General features: G+C 34.8%; 2 protein-coding genes across 3 annotated transcripts in view; one reads left to right on the plus strand and one right to left on the minus strand.

Moving 5' to 3' along the window:
• srpx2 (sushi-repeat containing protein X-linked 2) overlaps window positions 1-14,904 on the plus strand; it is a 122,505-nt gene extending 107,601 nt beyond the window's left edge. Inside the window, exons 11-12 of one of the 2 annotated variants that reach the window (XM_039766056.1) lie at window positions 8,708-8,786; window positions 14,165-14,904. In XM_039766056.1, coding sequence (XP_039621990.1) covers window positions 8,708-8,741 — 34 coding nt within the window. In that variant the 3' untranslated portion in view covers window positions 8,742-8,786; window positions 14,165-14,904. Of the gene's footprint in view, window positions 1-8,707; window positions 8,987-14,164 lie in introns of those variants that run through there. The other variant, XM_039766055.1, reaches the window with a different exon arrangement.
• Window positions 4,616-18,763, minus strand: trmt12 (tRNA methyltransferase 12 homolog). The gene is made up of 8 exons (XM_039766057.1): window positions 18,713-18,763; window positions 15,181-15,265; window positions 13,025-13,193; window positions 10,288-10,492; window positions 9,869-10,019; window positions 8,536-8,645; window positions 7,625-7,782; window positions 4,616-6,358 (listed from the first exon to the last, which is right to left on the minus strand). Exons 2-8 carry the CDS (start codon window positions 15,240-15,242, stop codon window positions 5,897-5,899), a joined length of 1,317 nt encoding a protein of 438 aa, XP_039621991.1. The 5' UTR covers window positions 15,243-15,265; window positions 18,713-18,763; the 3' UTR covers window positions 4,616-5,896.
• Window positions 18,764-20,472: the final 1,709 nt, after the last annotated feature.

Below are 20,472 nucleotides of genomic sequence, written 5' to 3' on the forward strand. Positions count from 1 at the left end.
CAAAAAGGATGTGATTTTCACATTTTCCTTTATATCATCTGTACCATGTGAAATACTGCTTCACTTTCTTTTGTGGAGATATCAATATCAGAAGGATCATTTGTGAAAGATTATTTGAATGAACAGCTGAGGAAAATGTATTTTTTAAAGTTTGTAGTGCATTGAAATGTTACACACTTGATAAAACATTTCAGGAAACGTATTGTTCAAACAGTCTACAGTAATGACAAATTTCAAGACTTACTAAGCACAAAAACTTTTAGATTTAAATATGAATATGCATAAATATAGCCCTATTACCCATATATCCCTGGTGTCCTAGTTAGTTTTCTTCAGTGCCCTGTAATAGATTTAGACCCTATTAAGTGTAAGCATTCTTAAGCCCACTACTGGAATAAGTGAGTTCTGGAAATAAGTAAATGATCCTAAACAAATCAATTAATAAACCTTTGGATAACTTATTTGAATGAATATTCTACAATTTCAAATTACCTCTTACATTAACAAGTCTCTTAGAACTGTTGGAAATGACTCCCCTTTATTGCAAGTAGGGCCAAAAAACTCCAACAACCTGAACTTTAAGATAGACAAAGTGACATCAGATCTGGGACATAATTTAGCAGAAAGAAGTAGAACAGATGATAATAATCGTAAAGGTAGAAAATTATACATAGTCGAACACTAAATGAAGAATGGACATAGATAAGTCACTGTACAAACAGGACAAAATGAGAACCTTTGAGCAGGTAAGCATATAGAGCATGAAACCTAGCACAGGTAAGCTGAACCAGCTCCATCAAATCTCTTAATGCTTTAAAACCTTGCTATGGAACCTGAACAAGCTGTTGCTTGAGCAGAATAGGAGTGAGGGATGCTTGGAAAAGAAAGTGCCGGGGTTTCAGACTTGCACTTACTAAGTTTCTGTTCATATATGTTATCTGGTAGGGTGTGAGGTGGCCTTATTGGCTACATTTAGTGACAGCTGTCTTCTGTGTGGCGAGAATTTGTGCTAATAAAGTCTTTGATTAATAAAATGACAATGTCATTGCAACTGGAACACTTGCTTGAACTTGAGTTTGACTTGTAAATCATTTATGTGTTTAGTATGGGACCAGGACTCTGCATGCACCACATCAAAAGGGACATAAGTGTGTCTAGTATTAAATACTATAGAGAATGTAAAATGTGTATTAAAATAATAAAAAAGATAATATTTTAAATCCAACCAACTTTCTAATAATATGTAATATTTTGATAAGGCCCGTACTGGTTGGCTGTGTCTCAAAGAAGTGGTCATTCATGGCTCCTTTGGAATGGAACCTGATCCACAAAGGTGGAGAGCAGGTATATGCTTTGCATAGATTGTCAGGCCAGGCAAATTGACAGGATAAGAGGAAATGTGGACAATAGGTGTGAGAAGCCAGGTAAGAAATAATATACCATAGCCTTTTTCCATTCGGGTAAATTTCCTCGGTGTAATCCTGGACAACGAACATAAATAATGTTTCCCAGACTGCCTTCTACACATTCAGAATTCATTCTGCCTTGACACCACATAGCACTGAAGTGTTAGTCAATGCCTTAATTACTTCTCACATCGACTACTATAATGGCATCCTTTCTGGCATCCCAAATAAACTCCTTCACAGATTACAGCTCTGCCACCAGCATCATCACACAACAACCTAGAAGACCATATTACACCTTACCTTATTTGACTCCATTGGCTCTCTGTCGCTTATTGGATCAACTTCTAAATTTTTCTCCTTACATTTAAAGCTTTACACAACATGGCCCACAGCTTCATCACTGACCTCCTCCAACCTATACTCCTGTTCATTCCCTGTGATCCTCATCTGCAGGTTTAACTTTTAACTTCAATACAATGGGTGCTAGGGCCTTTTCTGTTGCAGTACCCAAACTATGGAACACTTTTAACCTAACATATCCAAAATATGGACTCCACTGCAAACATTAAAACTGCTTTAAAAATCCTTGTATTCCAATAGGCCTTTGCACTGTGAGCCAACTGTTCTATATGGTATCTACTATTTACTGTTGTCCATTATCGCTAAATTCATGCCGATTTCACTATTAATGTTTATATAATGTTTTCTTACTAATTCTTTTAATCTTTAATATTGTTTTATTACTGTGGATCTCAATACTGGTCTTTTGTACTCTGTGAGATGCCCTTGAGTGTCATGAAATCTTCCTTAAAAATGTTATTATTATTATTATTATATGTAAAATTTTAATTAATAAAACATACAGGAGATCAGAATTTGGGAAGCCATGTATGAACAGTCTCACCTGTAGGACATGTGAGGAGGCACAATTAAACACAGAAAGTAAATGCAGACATGTGCCACAAAATCCAAACATACACCTATCCGTCATGAACTGAATATACATCCCTGGAGCTGTAAGACAGCAAACAAGCTATTTTTTAATACTTGTAATCAAACTTCTGAAAATAAAAAGAAAAACAATTAAAAAGAAGACTAATGTGAGCAACTGCAGTACAGAACTATGATATTTGGTAGCCTAAAAAGAAGATTGTAATTTAAATGGTATTTAAATGCTACTAAGAAATTTGGGTTGACACAAATGAACTAACTATAAAACTACTGAATTAGATCTCAGAAATTATAACAGTAAAATACATTCATCTAATAATTTGCTGAACCCATTTTTCAGTAACAGTGTCACAGTTGGCAGTACAGATGCTATATTTCTAACCCGATATGGTGCAAAGGAACTGTAAAGCTTATCCAGTAAAGAAACATGGGCTGCAGAGAAATTCAAGGATAAATTAAACAAACACAAAGTACCAGGAAATATTACTGAAATAGAACCTGTATCAAGTACGTATCAGGGCAAACAATTCATGACATGGTTTGCTGAGGCTTGTTTGCCCTGAACTGAATCATCGTTAACACAGAAAAGCTGGATTGCTAATGCATTCAAATTTCCTCTGTATGTTAGGATTTACCAAGCTACAAAAACATAATAAATTACTGTAAACACATCCTATTAACTCAATCATTTTGAAATACTTTGAATTAGAACTATCTAATGCACCCTTTGCAAATGACCTGTGCCTTAACAAAGGTCAGCCTCTTTTACTGTTGAAAAGTGTGGGAAAAAAAAAATAAAAGTGTTGCACAAATAGGACATTTATTTTGCTGTCAAGACCAGACAAAACACATATTTTAGGTCAGTGCTGGACTGTAAGGAATTTAAAAGATGCTTTGCTTTTAGTGCCTTATTACAGAAAATGAAAAACATGCATTGAACATGATGTCCCACATTATCCTTAACACATTTTGTGGTCAAGGCTTGTGTTTCAAGTTAATTCATAGCAGACTTTCGAAAGTAGTTTAAATTGTGTCAAAGGCTACAGAATATTACACTTCTTTAAAAAGGATTTCACAGCAGTTAAATATGTTGCAAACAAAGTAACACTTCAGAAATGTTTCTTTTATATTAAGTTTTACAGGCAATTATGTGTTATAAGATAATAATTACTTGTATTTTAATTAACAACAAAATAATATGTATGATAATAATTTGTATGTATTACAAAAACACATTAATTTTCATTATACAAATTGTAATTCATGAAAACAAACTATTTGTTTCCCAAATTGATGCAATTTAATTGATTTTGCATGGGATTAAAATGAAGTCATAATGTCCTTCACCTACCAACGTATCACAATCATTTAATATGACCCAGTCCACCAATGATTTGTGTTATTAAGACCAAAAGAATTCATTGTTAGTGTTATTACATAACTGAATGTGACTAATAGATGCATTATAGAGAGTACCTAATCTGAGGTGCTGCCAGCTGGGTGTTATACATTGTCGATGTGTCCAAGAGTGGGCCAGAAAATGAACTAGTACAGTGTCCAGAGCTGGGACCCTGCCTTGTGCTTGTTGCTGCCAGGTACGGGCCTCTAGTACATCATCTTAAATGTGCTTTGGGGTAGGGTTTGAAATGGATGAAATGTTTGTATTCTATCTTCTGTAATTTGAAAGCAGGAATAGTTATATGACATTATTCTGCAACCTTTAATGTACTATTTTATATTCAATACTGGGGGTTCCCCCATGCTCGCCAGCCACTTTGCGTCTCTGCCACTGGCATTGTGAATAGGGAGGCTGAACGCACCCCAAGGAGTCGCGGTCGCTCCTCCAAAACCCCCTCTTAAACAGTGATACAATGGGAAAGAAATAGTTTTTTTTCCTTCTCTTTGCTCGATTAGCTGCTGGCTTGCTGCTGCTGCTACCACACAGCGTGATCTGCATCTCACGCTGCACTTCGAACATTTAAAAGCCTGTACAGCAGCTGTCCTACTCTTTGTGTTTTATTTTCAGCCCCGGGCATTCTTGATATTTTTTTAGTTTATAATTTAAAAATTAAATTTTAAAAATGGAATAAGAATCTGAAAATCAAACAACATCACATTAAAGTTTGATACATTCTGAAAAGAATGATACCATATATATATATATATATATATATATATATATATATATAGGTTTTAAAATAAGCCAGGTTTAAAGCGTGACAAAAAACATGACATAAAAACGTCACCGTTGCACTTTTAGGCTTAGAATTTTATATATACTGTATATGTAGGGTAGATATTTCTAAATCTGCATTTTGATGCAATATTTTGTTTTTAGTAAACATTTTCTGGTATGGAAAATTCTAATTAATTTTAAAAAGAAAACATATCTTGGATTTTTATTTTATATTGGCAATTATGATAATGAGACCTTAAACTATGAGAAGCAGAGTTACTATTACCAGTTCCAAATATACACAGAGTAAAAGTAAAGGTAAATATGTAAGCATAAATAGATAAATAAAAAATGAAGTCACAGTAACATTTACAGACAATGTAATGGTCATGAGTTCCTCATGGGTCACGTATAAGTTTGTGACTATGTGTGGTTGTTGCACAAGTTCAGTTCAGTCAGTGCTGCTTTCTGTTATAGGAAGGGGTGGCGATTGCTGTGCATTTAATCCGCGGATTTCTTTTGGCTTAAAGCTGTTCTTCAGCCTGGTGGTGTGGGCATGCAGGGCCCTGAAGTGCCTGCCAGAGGACAGAGGAGTAAAAATGCTATGACTGGTGTGTGTACAGCTGTTTATTGTTAAATGAAAACCTCCTGACAATGAAGTTTCTGTTTTTAAAATATATTCATTAATGTTCCACTTAGAGATGTGCCAGGGAAGCTGTGCCAGAAATGCTCCTGCTTCACAGCTCTTCAACCTGGCTTTGTGTCTTGGTTGGGGTATCTGGCATGCATTATGGCATTTTTTTTATTGTTCACAAGGTTTAAGTGGGGTGCCTCTAATTTCTTTCTATAGTCCAAAAAATTACAGTTCCTTTAGCTGGTCAGTCTAAATCGTTCAAAGATGTACGCATTTATGCCATCCCATCAAGATTTGATAATAATAATAATTATTATTATTGTTACCATGATTACATGGTTCAGCAGACAGCATGACCCAGGACAATCTTCATCCATTACCACCATGGCAAGCTCTTACTTATTGTAACCCAGTATGTTCAGGGAATGAAGGGATGAATAGCACTGTAGGCATATGGGAATACATTTATTAAATAACTTACTTGAGACATTTGAGACTTCCAAGTTCCAAGACAGACATTCTCCAAACTGGGAAAACTAAAACAGCCAAAATGACATAAAATACATACTATGTACAGAATTAGATTAATTTGTTTTTTACCCCAACACACATACTTCAGTTTCTGAATCTATGATGTTGTTATTCGAGTTAAAAATATTGTAGTTTGCTGGAATGTTTGCTTCAATTGCAACATACAGACAGCAGTAACATGTTTTGCTTTTTGCACTAACAACTAGGTCTACATTCTAAATCCAAAACTATATGATCAATGTGTGGAGCATATGATTTTACATGCTGTATGTGCCGGATGTGTGTCTTCCATGGCTTTTCCCAGTTTTCCATCAGTAGCTTTGTTATTTGAGATGCTGCTGTCTCGGCCCATTTTCCCCACTCTGATTTTATTCTTCCTTTAGCTGAGGAACTGCAGAAATTTTCTTCAAACACGGTATCATTATTTTCGGAAGGTATAACTTTATTTTTACATTCATGATATTCTTCGCTGGCCTCCTGGGAACAGGTATCTTGCTGGAGCAAGGCAGGCTTGTGTGGCAGACTGGTAACATTTTGGTGAATGTGGAGGATGCCTCCACTGTTCTGTCTTAGGAGTCGACAAGCTGTAGGCCAACCCTCTTCAGAGCTAGGAATTAATCCCAAGTTTACTCTGTCAGCAACATCGCACATGGAAAGCTAGAGGAAAGAGAAAATAGTTAGAACATGCATCATCTAAACAATTAGTAAAAGCATATAAAAACAATATCTTTTTGGTTGTTACTTTACTCATTTTATAAACATAAAAAACTGTATAGAATTTTGATAGCTTGTTTGTTTTTTGAATTACAGGCTCCTGGCCTAAGAAAGAGGACTATACCAAATCTTTAATTATTGCGTTAGATACATTTTTAATCAGTAGTCAGGTTGACAATAAATATAATATAAATATTTCTCACACTTACACAGACAAAGAACTATAATTGCTTTTGATGTTAGTGTCTAACATAGGATAAAGCTGATGAAAAGTGTTTATTTCTGAAGCAATGGAACAACAGAAATTAGCTGGGAATACAAAGTATATATCTCCAGCATCAGGCATACTGCAGCACTGTATATTTAAACTAAGTGAGTTACATATACTATGGAGGCATACCAAATTATGGATAAACATTGAGATGTACATCTAATGGCAAACATTAACAAGCAGGCTGCTCAAAATGAGAAACTCTACCATGTGAAGCTTGCATGTTCTGCCAGTGTCTGCATGGCTCTTCCACTGAGTACTTTGCTTTTCCTTCCACATCCTCTAATATGTGCGTGAAACTAGTGATTTCAAACAAATTTGCGCTAAGAGAGTGTGAGTGGGCCCTTCAATGGGTCAGGTCCATTTCCAGGGTTGACTGCTGCCCAGTGCTACCAGTACAGGCTCCAGTCTCTCTTTAAAAAAAAAAAAAAGGATTAAATGGGCTTGAGAATGTTATGTTTTTTCCATGAGGATTCTTGCACTATACAGCACTTTTAGAGAAGTCAAGAGTTAGGTTTCAGTCCTTCAATACCACTAAGTCTGCAAAGATTCTGCAATTTCCAAATCTTAAGGCCACTGGAGGAAGCATAACTTACAATATTTTATGATAGAAACTATAGCCCTAGTATTTAAATTTTTCTAGTTTTTAAACTAGTGTGTTTATAATATAAAGAATTTACGGTACATTATTTAAAAAAAAAAAAAAGCTTTTCAGACTCATATAGGATGCAGAGCCAGGTTATGATTACATACTGAAATACATGTATATTCATGATGTCCTCAATGAATTTTTGTAAATTGAAATATGTGTAAGTAACAACTTAAAATTGCAGCTTTCTTTTTCTTTGCTCTTTAGAAGGGTGGGGTAAGTGATCTACATAAGATATATTACTGTACATATAATTAGAAGAGAGAAAGGAAGCAGTTGTTTTTAATACCTGTCTGTTATCACCTTCATGGATTACACATTTGTGGGACACTCGGTTAAGGTGGAGGTTTCTGCGCAATGCAATTACTGCATCAGGATTCCACTCACAAGCATGTACCAGAGTAGCCTTGCTATGTACCAGGTAAGGAAGCGTGAAATAACCAATACCTGTGGAGAAAGTACTTATGGTTTTCAGAAAGGAAACACCTTTGCAAATTTGTATTAGGGTACCTAAAACGATATTGTTATCTAGTTTTGAAGCATTTAAGTTAAGTTCATAGCTAATAATCACAGCCAGGTGACTAGGTTTAAGCAGGAAAAGTAATTGGTTAAATAGATACACATAGGTAAAAAATGCAAAAATAAAATCCAGAATCAAACATAAAAATGTATATGCTCTTATTGTCACCATCTTTTGATTGTTTTTACTGTGGAAGTTACACACACAAAAAAAGATTGACTATGTGGCATATCCAGTTAATTTACTTGTGTAGAAACAGAATGATTGTTACACATTTGTTAAGCAATTTGTTTCTAAGAATAATCCTGATAAATGTAACGTATTGTATAAGGTAACATTTGAAAAACAACATATGCACAAAAACATAGAGTTAAAAAAGGTAAGAAGGCCAATTTTATTATTACTCTATATAAACAGTAAATCAGTGACTGATTAGGAATGTAAGTCAAATGATTTGGATTTTCCTGCTGAGATATGCAATATCTGCCTGATAGTGCAACAATTTTAAAATGTGTTATGAAAGACATGCTAGCATTAGTTTACTAATGAGGCTAGAGATTTGAATTACAGTATATGTGAAGCTTAGTGCTTTAACTATAGGTTATGTAGTTAATGAATAAAAGAAATCCTAGTTAATTAGGCATTGGCCCAGCTTGAAACAGGTGAACTTCCTTTTGTACCTGCATACAGGTCCACCACAGTTTCTCCAGTGCAATCAAATGTCATTATTCTGAGCTTCTCTGTGATATTTCCTGAAGAGAACATGCATTTTGTGACATCAAATTCATACCTGCGAGGAAAAAGTTAAGTTTCAAAGTTAATATGTTTGTTTTTGTTTTTCTTATTAACTAGGCTGAAGGACTACAAACTTTACCAATGCTTGTAAAATTATGGAAAACGCACAGTTATGCTGACTCAAAGTTTGCTCAAGGTAAGCAGTGTGGGATGATACTTTGTCAATGGAAGTTGTATTGTATTTGATATACAACTGAGGAACATTACAGTATGACAGAGTCATTATCATTGAGGAAGATTGATGAGCATCACCATTTGCTGCTATAGCAAGAGATTAAATGTAATCTTTGATCAGAACCATAAGAGGGAAAAATTAGGTGGCAGTGTATTCTACACAAAAAAAAAAAAAAGTTTGGCATATACTGTATAGTTCTTAATTTTAAAAAAATCAGTATGTAATTACTAAACTGTAAAATCCCCAAAAAAGTAAACTATGTAATAAATATTTAAATTACAAATTTTGCAGTAGTTATTTATTATAAAAACAGCTATAACTGGATGTAGTATTCTACATTGTTTCTGACTAAGTGTTGAGAATTGTCAACACCATTGTGAAACAATGCAACTGATAGTGAATAGCAGTATCACACTGAAATGTTGTAAAATGTACCATGTGGTCACAAGTATATTATCATTATCATCATCGGATTAACCGCCATTTTTCAGATTAAGATTTCTTCTCCCAAATCTCTTTTGTCTACTCTCCAATGGTCCTGGGGATATCTGTGAGACCTAAACTTTTTATATCATCCAAAACCATCCTTAACCACATCATCCTTGGCCTTCCTCTTTGAGTTGTCCCTTCCACCTCCATGTTCATGCACCTCTTCACCCAAACATCCTCTGTTTTGCTTCACATTACCGAACTACCTTAATCCGATTCTCCTCAGCAGAACATATATTTCCTCCCCACCAAGTCTTTCCCTTAACTCAGCATTTGTATTCCTCTCACACCGTTGCACATATCCATTGAATCATTCCCATCTTTGTTCATCCGAGCTTTCCTACATATTCTGCCTTTATCAGTAATGTCTCACACCTGTGGATCATATTACTCAGTTGCTACATAGGTTCCAAAAACTTTTCCCTTTCATTGCAATGTTCAACTTGTTGCAGATACTTTGTTGTTTTTAAGAAAAGTTTTCAAGTTAGCTAACTGTTTTGTAAGTATTGTTGCTGGAAACAAACAAACATCATCCAAACAGAAATATCCTGTACCTGATTCCATTGTCCACATGATTTACCCAGCTGTCCTCGCCCAACAGTAGTGTAACCACAGGCGTACGAAATCCATCTGTAGATATTCTGCTTATTTTAGCAACCCTTTTTACTCCCAGAGCTGTGGCCACTGTCTTCCAAATGTCTGACCCTGAAAGTACCCAAAACATTAAATGCTGATTGCATTGAATCTTACAAAATACATTTTAATTGAGATTATATTTTAAAATGTGTTATTTCCCATTTGTTTTAAAATATGCCTTCTCAATAATGCAAAATGCATCTTAACCTGTTATACAGTATGTAACAAACTGGATATTGCCATTTGTTTTATAAAGCAAAAATAATAAAATTAAAACAATGTCTGGTCGTGCTTTAGCCTTGTATGGGCATCTCATTTGAAGCAAGGCGCTACTCACCAAACTTTTTCCATATAGGATCCTGAAAGGTGCTTTCTGCGATAAGGATTAAATCTCCATGTTGCTTCCAGGTTTGGGGAAGATCCCGGACAAGTTCTTCACTCCATATGACTTCTGTACTTTCTACCAGTAATCTTACATGCTCTTGAAGCCGGCGTTGAAGAGACTTTACACATGACTTCTTAGATGGAACCAGAGTTTGACTCTAAAAAGATGATATTAATGAGACGAGATATTAAGCAAGCAAGGAAATGTTTTTATGTTAAATCTATGCCAGCAGAAATAAGGATGCAGGAACAATTACAAAGGAGCAGATGCAAAATATCCATGGTAGAAGTATTTAAATATAAATAGTGCTAAAAGTTACTCGATATTGAAGATTTTTTGAAGAAAATTAAATATTGAAGCTTGCAGTGAAATTCTGCCTATTACATATGTATATGTCCTACAGAAAATTTTGTGAAGTGTATGTTTCACCAGGGTATAAAAAGAGAGAAAATACATATTTAGAAAAGAAAATAATATGATTTTTTATCTTCATAAATCAGGTAATAGATACAAACATACACAAAAGTTAAATATAATACCATTATACAGCAATACTAAAGCAGTGTGAAACCACCAACATAATAGTTATATTACCAGGACAAGGACACAAATGCAGTTTGGTATATGTGCTTTTGCCACGCCAAATTGTATAAATATTAATGACACTGTCTGAGAGACAAGCAAATGTTCACTTTCAAAAGGTTTTAATTTAGGACAGTCCCTAAACATTCAACTCCTGTGATTCAGGTGCAACATAGTATTATTGTTGACAATTAGGGTCTAGTCCCTCATGTATTTTAATATGACCTGCAGAGATGTTACTGGAACACAATTTTAAGGTGAATTACATGTGGAAAATTTCTGGACAGAGGAAAGGTCCTAGACAAGTCATTTGTGAGGGTGTAAGTTTGTTTCGTACCATGCCCACACACGATTGTCTCCCACCCCTCCAACCCAACTCCCCCGCTGACCTGCACTTACACTGCGCTTAATGCTCTGAGCCCAGGCACACTTTTATCATGACCACACAACTTCGTGTAAAGCCAAAACAAGATCTGAACATAGAGAGACAGCATGTATGGCAAAATGATTTTACTTATTTTGTGGTTGTTTTGAAGTTGTGCAGGGCAGGACAATGCTCTGCCCTCTTACAGATTTATTGGGTGTACAGCATAGAGTTTCTGCTATGGTGACAAATGCTGTTAAGGGAGGAATTTGCATCATTGACGTCATATGTCTGTTTTTTGAGTCTGATCACACTGTTCCTGAATGCTACTGAATTGTGCTCAGGCCCACCTCTTCCAAGTGGTTGGCCCAGCACGGAGTGACCACACTAGTCAAAATAGCTAGACTTTGCAGGGTTACATGCGGACAAACGTGCTTGGGCACGGAATGAATGGCAAGTGTGAATACACCCTGAAACTCATTAAATATTATAGGAAGACGTATTGTGTTGTTTTCTGTACCAGAAGAGGCTGCACCATATGGGATTCAATACTTCTAATGGCATTTGTTCAGAAAAAAAATACAGGTAAAATTCCGTTACAACGAACTCCCAGGGACCTAAAAAATATTTCGTCGTAACGAAGATTTCATTGTATTTGTTACTATAGTGCTTTCTTTAACTTGCACCCAGACATTTGCAATCATTTCAATAGCTTCTTTTGCGTTAATTTTAATCTCCTCCTGCCTACAAGTTATGCTGATGAGAATTTTCCTCAGCATTTCCTTGCCATAATACACTTTCAGGGTGCGAATGATGCCCAAATCCAATTGCTGAAGCACTTGTGCAATTGGGTGGGAGGAATTTAACGCAAACATTATCTAAATTTGGAAGCATGTTGTGGGCAGTACAGTTATCAATCAGAAGCTGAATCATCCTTTTCTTCTTCTTCATATTGTGAGGTTTCTGAATACTTTTGGGACCCACCCAACGGGAATGACACGCTGAAGTGCGTCCCGAAGCGTGCAAAAAATTTGTTTTTTTTTTTCTAATATGAACTGTTATTGTGTTTTCGTGTCTGCCATTTCTATAGGAGGGTGACAATGAGTTCAATTCCAATGGATGTTTTTCAAGTGTTGATGAGCAATAAGCAAAAGGTATCACTGAAAACCACAGGAAACAAAAAACAGTATGAGGAAAGCTCGAAGAAAGAAAAAAAATTACAGTGTTTCTGTTTGAGGGTCGTTGTGCACAACTGAGCTGCGGCCACAGAACTAACTGCTCTGCGGATGATTCATTCAGGAATTTCAAGGTCTTTTGGGCACTTCGTTGTAATGAAAGTATCTGCTGAATGTACTTTGTAGTAACAAGATTTCTATAGACTCGTGTCATATCGGGAAGCAGTCGGGACCATAAAAATACTTTGTTGTAATGAAAAATTCATTGTAAAGATATTCGTTATAATGGAATTTTACCTGTATTTTAAAACAGATTGATAGTTTACTAATTTTGTCAGTATAAAAATACAGCTTATATCAGTTTTTGTTTATATTTACCAAGAATGTCAGTACTTATTGAGTGTACTCAAGTTTACAGTATTTAAAAAGTTTGTTCCTTTTAAAAACAATGCATGTGGTAAACGACTTCAGCCAATTAACCAATTATATTTTCTAACACATTAGGAGTTTCAACTTTTTTTACTGTATAACTAGATGTCATATACCAAATTAACATTTTTCCTCATACCTTAATGAGTGTAGTAGAACATGTGCTCTCTGGTGCGACAACATCCTGGAGGTGCTGGAGGTTTAATTCGGCCAGTCTGGAGATCAGGACAGGCAGAGCCATTTTATTATCGGTCAGATTTTGTAGTCTGAACCTGGTGTCTAGGAAGCCATTCTTCTCCAGATGTGTTCTTTCCCAGAAAAGAAGTTATTATAAAAATAATGCACAGTGCAACCCAACAAAGTACATAACATCAGATTTTAATTTGCCAATTTATATTTTTCTGGTTTATTCCTACTTTAGTCAAAAAACACTAATATCATTACTGTTACAGCTATCATCATTGTTTTTGTTTTTTAAACAGAATTACAACTTTATAGTGTCTACAGACATATTTAGGAGATGAATCTGTGATTCTCTCATTTATTTAAATTCTTTTTAATGAGACACACAAGTATAAAGTTTTAAAAAGTGAAAAGGGCAACAGAGGGGAATCATGCTAAGCTTCAAGCCACACATGCGAGCAGTCTTTAATCTGTTGCCAGGGCTGATAATAAAATTACGGCAGTAGCAAACATAATTTGCTATTTGATTATGAATTATCATAGCTTGCAGGAATATGTACAGTGTACCTTTTTAGCAAATCCTCCATTTTTAATGGGTGTTCTTTTTTATCTCCCTGTCATACACATTGGAGATGCGTTTAGCTTTGGTCTCTCTTCACCTTATATATATACTGGTCTGTATTCACATAGTCCCTTTCTTTTACATTTGTATGGCATCAACTTAAGGTAATTACTTGTATGCCTATGTAAATAAGAGAACAGCTTCATGTCACATAATAAAGACTTGCAGTACTGTGTAAAATGTACGTACATAAAGCACATGTAAAAATATTCTTTAAAGCCAAGATGCTTTCAGAAATAATAACACAGAAAGATTTTAGATATCAAAGTAAATCACCATAAAGAGCAGTGAACAGTAAAAAACTTATTCAAATCAATATTTGGTATGACTATCCTTTGCCTTTAAAACTGTATTCATTCTCTTATGCACACTGTTGTGTAGTTTCATAAGAAAATCAGCGAGCAGTTTGTTCCCAACCTCTTGGAGAGCTTTCAGCAGACTTTGGCTATCTCACTTCCTTCTCTCTCTCGCCAGGTAATCTCAGGCAGCATCAGTGATGCCAAGATCAGGGCTCTGTGGTGGCTATACCATCTGTTGCAGAACTCCTTCTTTTTACTGAAGATTGTTATTTATGACTGTGGACATATATTTGGAGCCAGAATGATGTTGAGACCAATCAAATGCTTTCCCAATACTATTGCATAATGGATGAGAATCTGACACTTCCGAGCATTAGAGATTCCATGAACTCTGATAACATTAATAAATCCATTTGTTGAAATTCAGACACATATTTGTTTCAATGAATACCACTTTGGACAAAATGATTTAGGAACTGTAGGGTGTCAGAATCAACATCAGTGCTGGATGTCTTCTAGTTTCAAAGAGACACAAGTATGATGTATCTCTTATCTGCTACACTCTGTCATGAAACTTCTGCCTGTGTGACAGCTTGCTGATGCTGGATGTTCATCTTGTGTCTTGTTGGTTGTCTTTTGCCCAGTTTGAGTCCTTCTCCACTGGTTTCTGTTTCCATTAATCCATTTAGTTCAATCAGCCCATGATGTCACTGATCAGCAGCACCACTTTATTATCTTTGTTTAATATTGCACTTGTCTAGAGACCTACAAAGAAACAATGTTTCTACCTGAAGACTGGTCTAAAGTTATTTCTTCAGTGAAATATTAAATGTTCCAATGAAATTTGTGTGTTTTTGAAAAACAAATGTATGAAAATCTGCAATTTGCTATTTTCTACTGCAGAAGACAAAAATAAATATTTGAGACAAAATTTATAAGAATTTATATTTAAAAAAATCTAGGGAGTTTAAGACTTTTTGCACAGTACTGTAAATAAACTGGATAACAAAGTCAAGCAAAACTATCATGTTTTACTCAAGCACAGCATGACAATGAGCATCTTTACACTGGATACATGATCATAGTGTGGTGTTTAACCTGTCAACATTGACTTAAATGTGCTTTATGTACATTGGCAGGAAAGTATGCTACACATTAAGTAATGGCCCTTGTAAAAACTTGTATCCTCACCTGTACAACTGTGCAAAATTCTTGTGTGTCACCACAGCAGGAACCATGTCCTGATCTTCCATGGTATTCTCGAACCAAATGTCCACTAAAAAAAAGAAAACCAATAAATGGATTCTATACACCTACACATTTCTTTTTCAAAAGTGACTTTTTAGTTTAATTATTTTTTTCCAAGATTGACAGTTTTTATGTTACAATTAATGCTTAAAAATACAATGACTATTACTGTATATTAAAGAAAAAAATAATAAAGCACTGTTGTTTTTAAAAAATTATATGAATGGAGCTGAATATCCTTCATTTTTTATAAATACAGTACTGTATGTTGAAAGGAAAAACTTTGGTTTGTTTTCACATAAAAATGCATGAATTTAGAATTCTGTCATACATTCAGTTAAAGTGGCAATTTAAAAGTCTTTTACATGTTTGTAAAAACTGTAACACTTTTTACATGCAATGAATTATCCTAAATGCAAAGGCTTCAAATTATACAACAGGAAGAGAATGCTTCCAAAATTGGGTTTAAAATGTAAACAACACAGATTTGTGGTGCGATTACACTGATGCTTCCAGAGTTCAGGATTTACTTCCTCAATTAAATGACATATTAATGAATGTTCTTTACACCAGCAGACAATTAGCCTAAAATGAAACTCTCTTATTGCTTTTGTGAAAGGAAATCAAACTTGAAGCAGGCAGCCTGTCTGCAGTCTGCCACTCTTTGTTAACGCCTTAATGTTATCAGTTTTTCTTTGATCAGATTATTTAACGGACCTTCTCAAAGACACTCCCAAGATATGGAACATTTTTTAATTCAGTTGATCAAAGTGTAATATTGCTGTTTTGCCGGAGGGGTCTATATATAGGACATGTTGTACACCAACTTGGGCTGTGTTATAAATAGCATCCTATCACACACACAAAGTGGGATTCATACATTCATAGTGTGTGAATCCCCCGGAGGTTCTTTTAGTTATTTTTTTATAAAAGACTTGGCATTCTCTCACCAAACGTAAGGGTGAAGCTCCTTTCTTCCACACTTTCAATAGCTGTTAGTTTTATTGTAACTAAACATACATAACATATTCGAGCCTACTTAATCTGGGGGACTAGAACCTCTCCAGCAGTACTGAGAGATTCAGAAAAATTAACATTGCCTTTGAAACTAAAGTATGTGCTATCAAAGGAGTTTAAAAGAAAATAACTTTTGCTGCTACACCTTGTGATTTATTTTATTACATTAAGTATTGAATATAAATTGCTGTATTTGCATTAGTATAATTCAATTTTAATAAAAATGTAATATTTTACTACCAATAAAAGGAAAAGTCATAATCAGATTAGGGTTCTATAGCTGTCAGGACTGCTAGAAAAGAAATTACATCACAAATAAATGACATCATTTCTTAAAATATACAGTACTGTACATACTCCTGAACTTTAGAAAATGTTACAAGGTCAGCACAGTAATATGATATTTAGTGCTGTTGCTTCACAGAGCCACTAGGTCCGATCCCTCATCTGGTTACTGTTTCTGCGGAGTTTGCATGTTCCCCCCAGTACCTGTGTGGGCTCTCCTCCCGCATTCCCGAAGATGTGAAGGTTACGTCAACTGGCGGATGTAAAGCGACCCTCTGTGTGTGAATGTGTGTAAACGGGCCCTGCAAATGACTGCTGCCCCATAACATTTGCAGTATTACTGTTAATATTTGCACAATAATATATATATATATATATATATAATGTGTTATATATACATTATATATATATGTGTGTTGTGTGTGTATGCAGAGGTGGGTACTGACAAGTTACATTTACTCCGTTACATTTATTTGTATTTGAGTAACTTTTTAAAAACAATTGTGTAAAAGTGTGTTATTAAATTTTATAAGCCTGACATCAAATTTCATAAACATGTCAAAATGATAAAATAAGATGTGAGAGTTTAAAGTGCATATAATATTAGCATGTCCTGCGGTGGGTTGGCACCCTGCCCGGGATTGGTTCCTGCCTTGTGCCCTGTGTTGGCTGGGATTGGCTCCAGCAGACCCCGTGACCCTGTGTTTGGATTCAGCGGGTTGGAGAATGGATAGATGGATGGATAATATTAGCATTTAAGCTCTCATATGAAATGTCAAAAGCACGATATCACATTTTAAAACCTTGATATCAAATTTCAAAAACTCGATATATTTTAAAAGCATTATAACAAGTTTCAAAAGCTTGATATCAAGCACGACACTGTTGATATCCATTTAAAAACTTGATATCAAATTTCAACAGCTCAATATCAAATTTTCAAAGCATGATAGCAAATTTTATAAGCCCGTTATCAAATTTCTAAGTGCTGATTCTGAATTTAAAACTCATGATATCAACGTTTTGAAAGTAGACATCAAATTAAAGGAGTCAAATGTTAAAAAGGCTTACCATACTAAATGAGACACCTGCACTAGTTAAAAATGCATTTTAAAATTAAGAAAGTAGGTAATTTTGGGCGATTTTCTGCTATTGCTGTTTAATATCTTCCAAATATACTGTTTACCTCTTTTTCTTATTAGTCCTATTGGCCTCTATGAATGTTCCTTAATTTTATGGTTCACAGAAAGTCCCCTTCACCCCAACCGAAAAAGTGTTATTTTTTTTATGGAGCCAACGCTTTTATGTTCACGTAATGCCGTACGTCTTCAACAGCACATACATTTTAACTTACTGGAATAATAAGCACAGCACAAATCTTGTTTTAGTAAAGCAATAACATCCAGCAGTCAGGAATACCAATGACACAGACCTGCAGGAGAATAGTCAATTGAACCCTAATAAATTGCCATCCATTTTCAACTTATAAAATGTTTACAATAAATACCTATGCAGTAAACTGTAATAAATGTATTAATGTAGTAAGGCTAAGTTGCGTAATTTTGATCTGCGCATGCGTAGTATCAGTGAGTAGATCATTTCGATGGGTAGGATGTTTCGTTAGAACACCTGTTAGCACAAACGTTGATTTGAGCCCAGTGTGCATAACTCGTGAGAGCGCGCACGCACTCCTTTGGATTCGTCCATCATCTCAATGTCCTTGGCCTGGGGCAGAAAAACCCCAAGCAGATACGGGGACTTTGTAAAAATTGTACAATGGTGGAGGGGTAAGCCCTGCGCCACTGTGTTGCGCCGTTAACAGTTTTTTTCTTGAACTGACTGACTTGTGAAGCTTCGACATCAAAGCATCCAAAGGCGAAACGTAGAAGGTCTTGTCAGTATAATCATCAGTTTATTAATCTTACACCGAATGGGCAAAAGAACATGAATATATTCGCCGATAATGCCTTTTAAGAATATATCGAAAAGCTCGCTTGACCATATGCTGTTGAAGTACAGTTGATTTACAGACTTAAACCAAATCAATTCTTACTTTACTCATCTCATCTAACTATATTTTAACCTGTTCGACATGATCTTCTGTCTCATTTGCGTATTCATGTACAAAATGCCTTGAAACTTAATTTTTAAAAGCATTTTATCCAATACTCACCTACAGCACAAACAAAACCCGGCTGTAGCCGACATATGATTGTAACTCTTGTTTCCCCTACGGATGGTTTAAAAAGAGACTCCTCATTTTGAAGTTATGAACTTTATTTGTAAATGTGTGTGTCAAGTTGTCAGCTTGTTGTTGCCGAGGTACACGTCGTAGCTTGGACCTCAGCAATCTGGAACCGAATTAAAAATTAATAAATGCCTGAATGAAATGGAAAGTCAGTCCTGGACGATTGTATGTTAATAAGTAAGCTTTTTAAAAAAAGTAGAAAGATGCGCTGTATATGTTTGCACAATTCTTAACGATTCTTTGTGATTTATTTGCTGCACTTGATAAATTTATCGAGGTTTAATGTTGTAATGGAATCGTTTTCAGACACTTTTTTTCTTAAGGTAATATATTTCATGCAAAATTAAGAAGTCGAAGTATACTGTTATTATAAACAATGTATAAAATAATGTAACGCACCGTTTATGAAATAATCAATTTATATAATTAATATGTTACATTGAAATACCCTTTCATATAGTTTTATATTTCTCAAATTTTCACTTTTAATAAAATGTTTTTATATTGGAGAAGTAGTAATATTTTTGTGCTCTTCATATCAAAATGCTTACTTTGACGGTACCGGGAGAGTCCCTTGTTTTCTTACAATCCCAATTTTGAATAAATGAGATCGAGAATATTATTTCTTGTTGACGACATTTATTATATAAAATAGAAATACGGTACATTGCATTTTCCTTTTTATCTTGTTCTAAACAGTATTTTGTAAGAGGAATCGTCAAGTGAAAAATCCGTTTTCCATGCCAAAATGTATTTTGATAATGGTTATATAAAGGCAGAAAACAACATTTAAAGAAAATCTGAAGTTTGTTTTTTAAAATACAACTAAGAATGTCAAATATACAGACATTTAGCATTGCTAACATTTAATCCTTGAATATTAGATTATAATTATTTACAGAAAAACAAATGCCTTCTTAAATTCTCATGCACAGTCTTATGTGTTCAAAAGAGTTTGTGAAGTGTAGCAGACCCTCCTAGTTTGATAAAAGAGCTTGGCATAAAGTACTGTATGCTGTTCTGTGTAGCCAAATACTTTGTTATTTTAGTTATTAGAGAACAGTTTATGATTATTTCAAATTTTTTTAGTGAATTGCTAATTAGGCAACCTCAACACCTCAAAGCACTTGGACATTAATTTTGTTCACATTAGTTGTACCTAATCTAATTGTTTCTGCATCAGTAAGCGAGGGTGTAGATACTGTATCTTTGTTTCCTCCTTAGGAGTGACATCCAAACCAGCGCTGGTTTCTTTCCTGGAAAAATTGGATTTAGAAAAACAACGGGGAAATTCTCAAATATTTGACAGCAACATCTTTTGCCTTAATACATTCAACTGTAGTTTCCTATTAAGGCACATTAAGAGTTTTTGAAAAAAATCCAGATATTTTACACTGATCTTTTGTTTGTATTTTTATTAAAGAATACATTGACTAATGTACTCTTTTTTCTATTTTAAGATTACTCTCAATAACAACTAACATTTTCTTATCCTCTTCATGCAATTTAAAGTCACAGACAACCAAAGTCTATTTTAGTAGCACTGGGTGAAAGGCAAGAATAAACCCCGGATAGGATGCCAGTCCGTCATGAGGCCCACTCACAATATACACTCACTAAGCAAATTTTTTGCACCGCCATTCTAATACTGGGTAGGGCCTCCTTTTGGTCCCTAAACATCCAGA

The sequence above is a fragment of the Polypterus senegalus genome, chromosome 10, assembly GCF_016835505.1.
Source record: "Polypterus senegalus isolate Bchr_013 chromosome 10, ASM1683550v1, whole genome shotgun sequence".
Lineage (NCBI taxonomy): Eukaryota > Metazoa > Chordata > Cladistia > Polypteriformes > Polypteridae > Polypterus > Polypterus senegalus.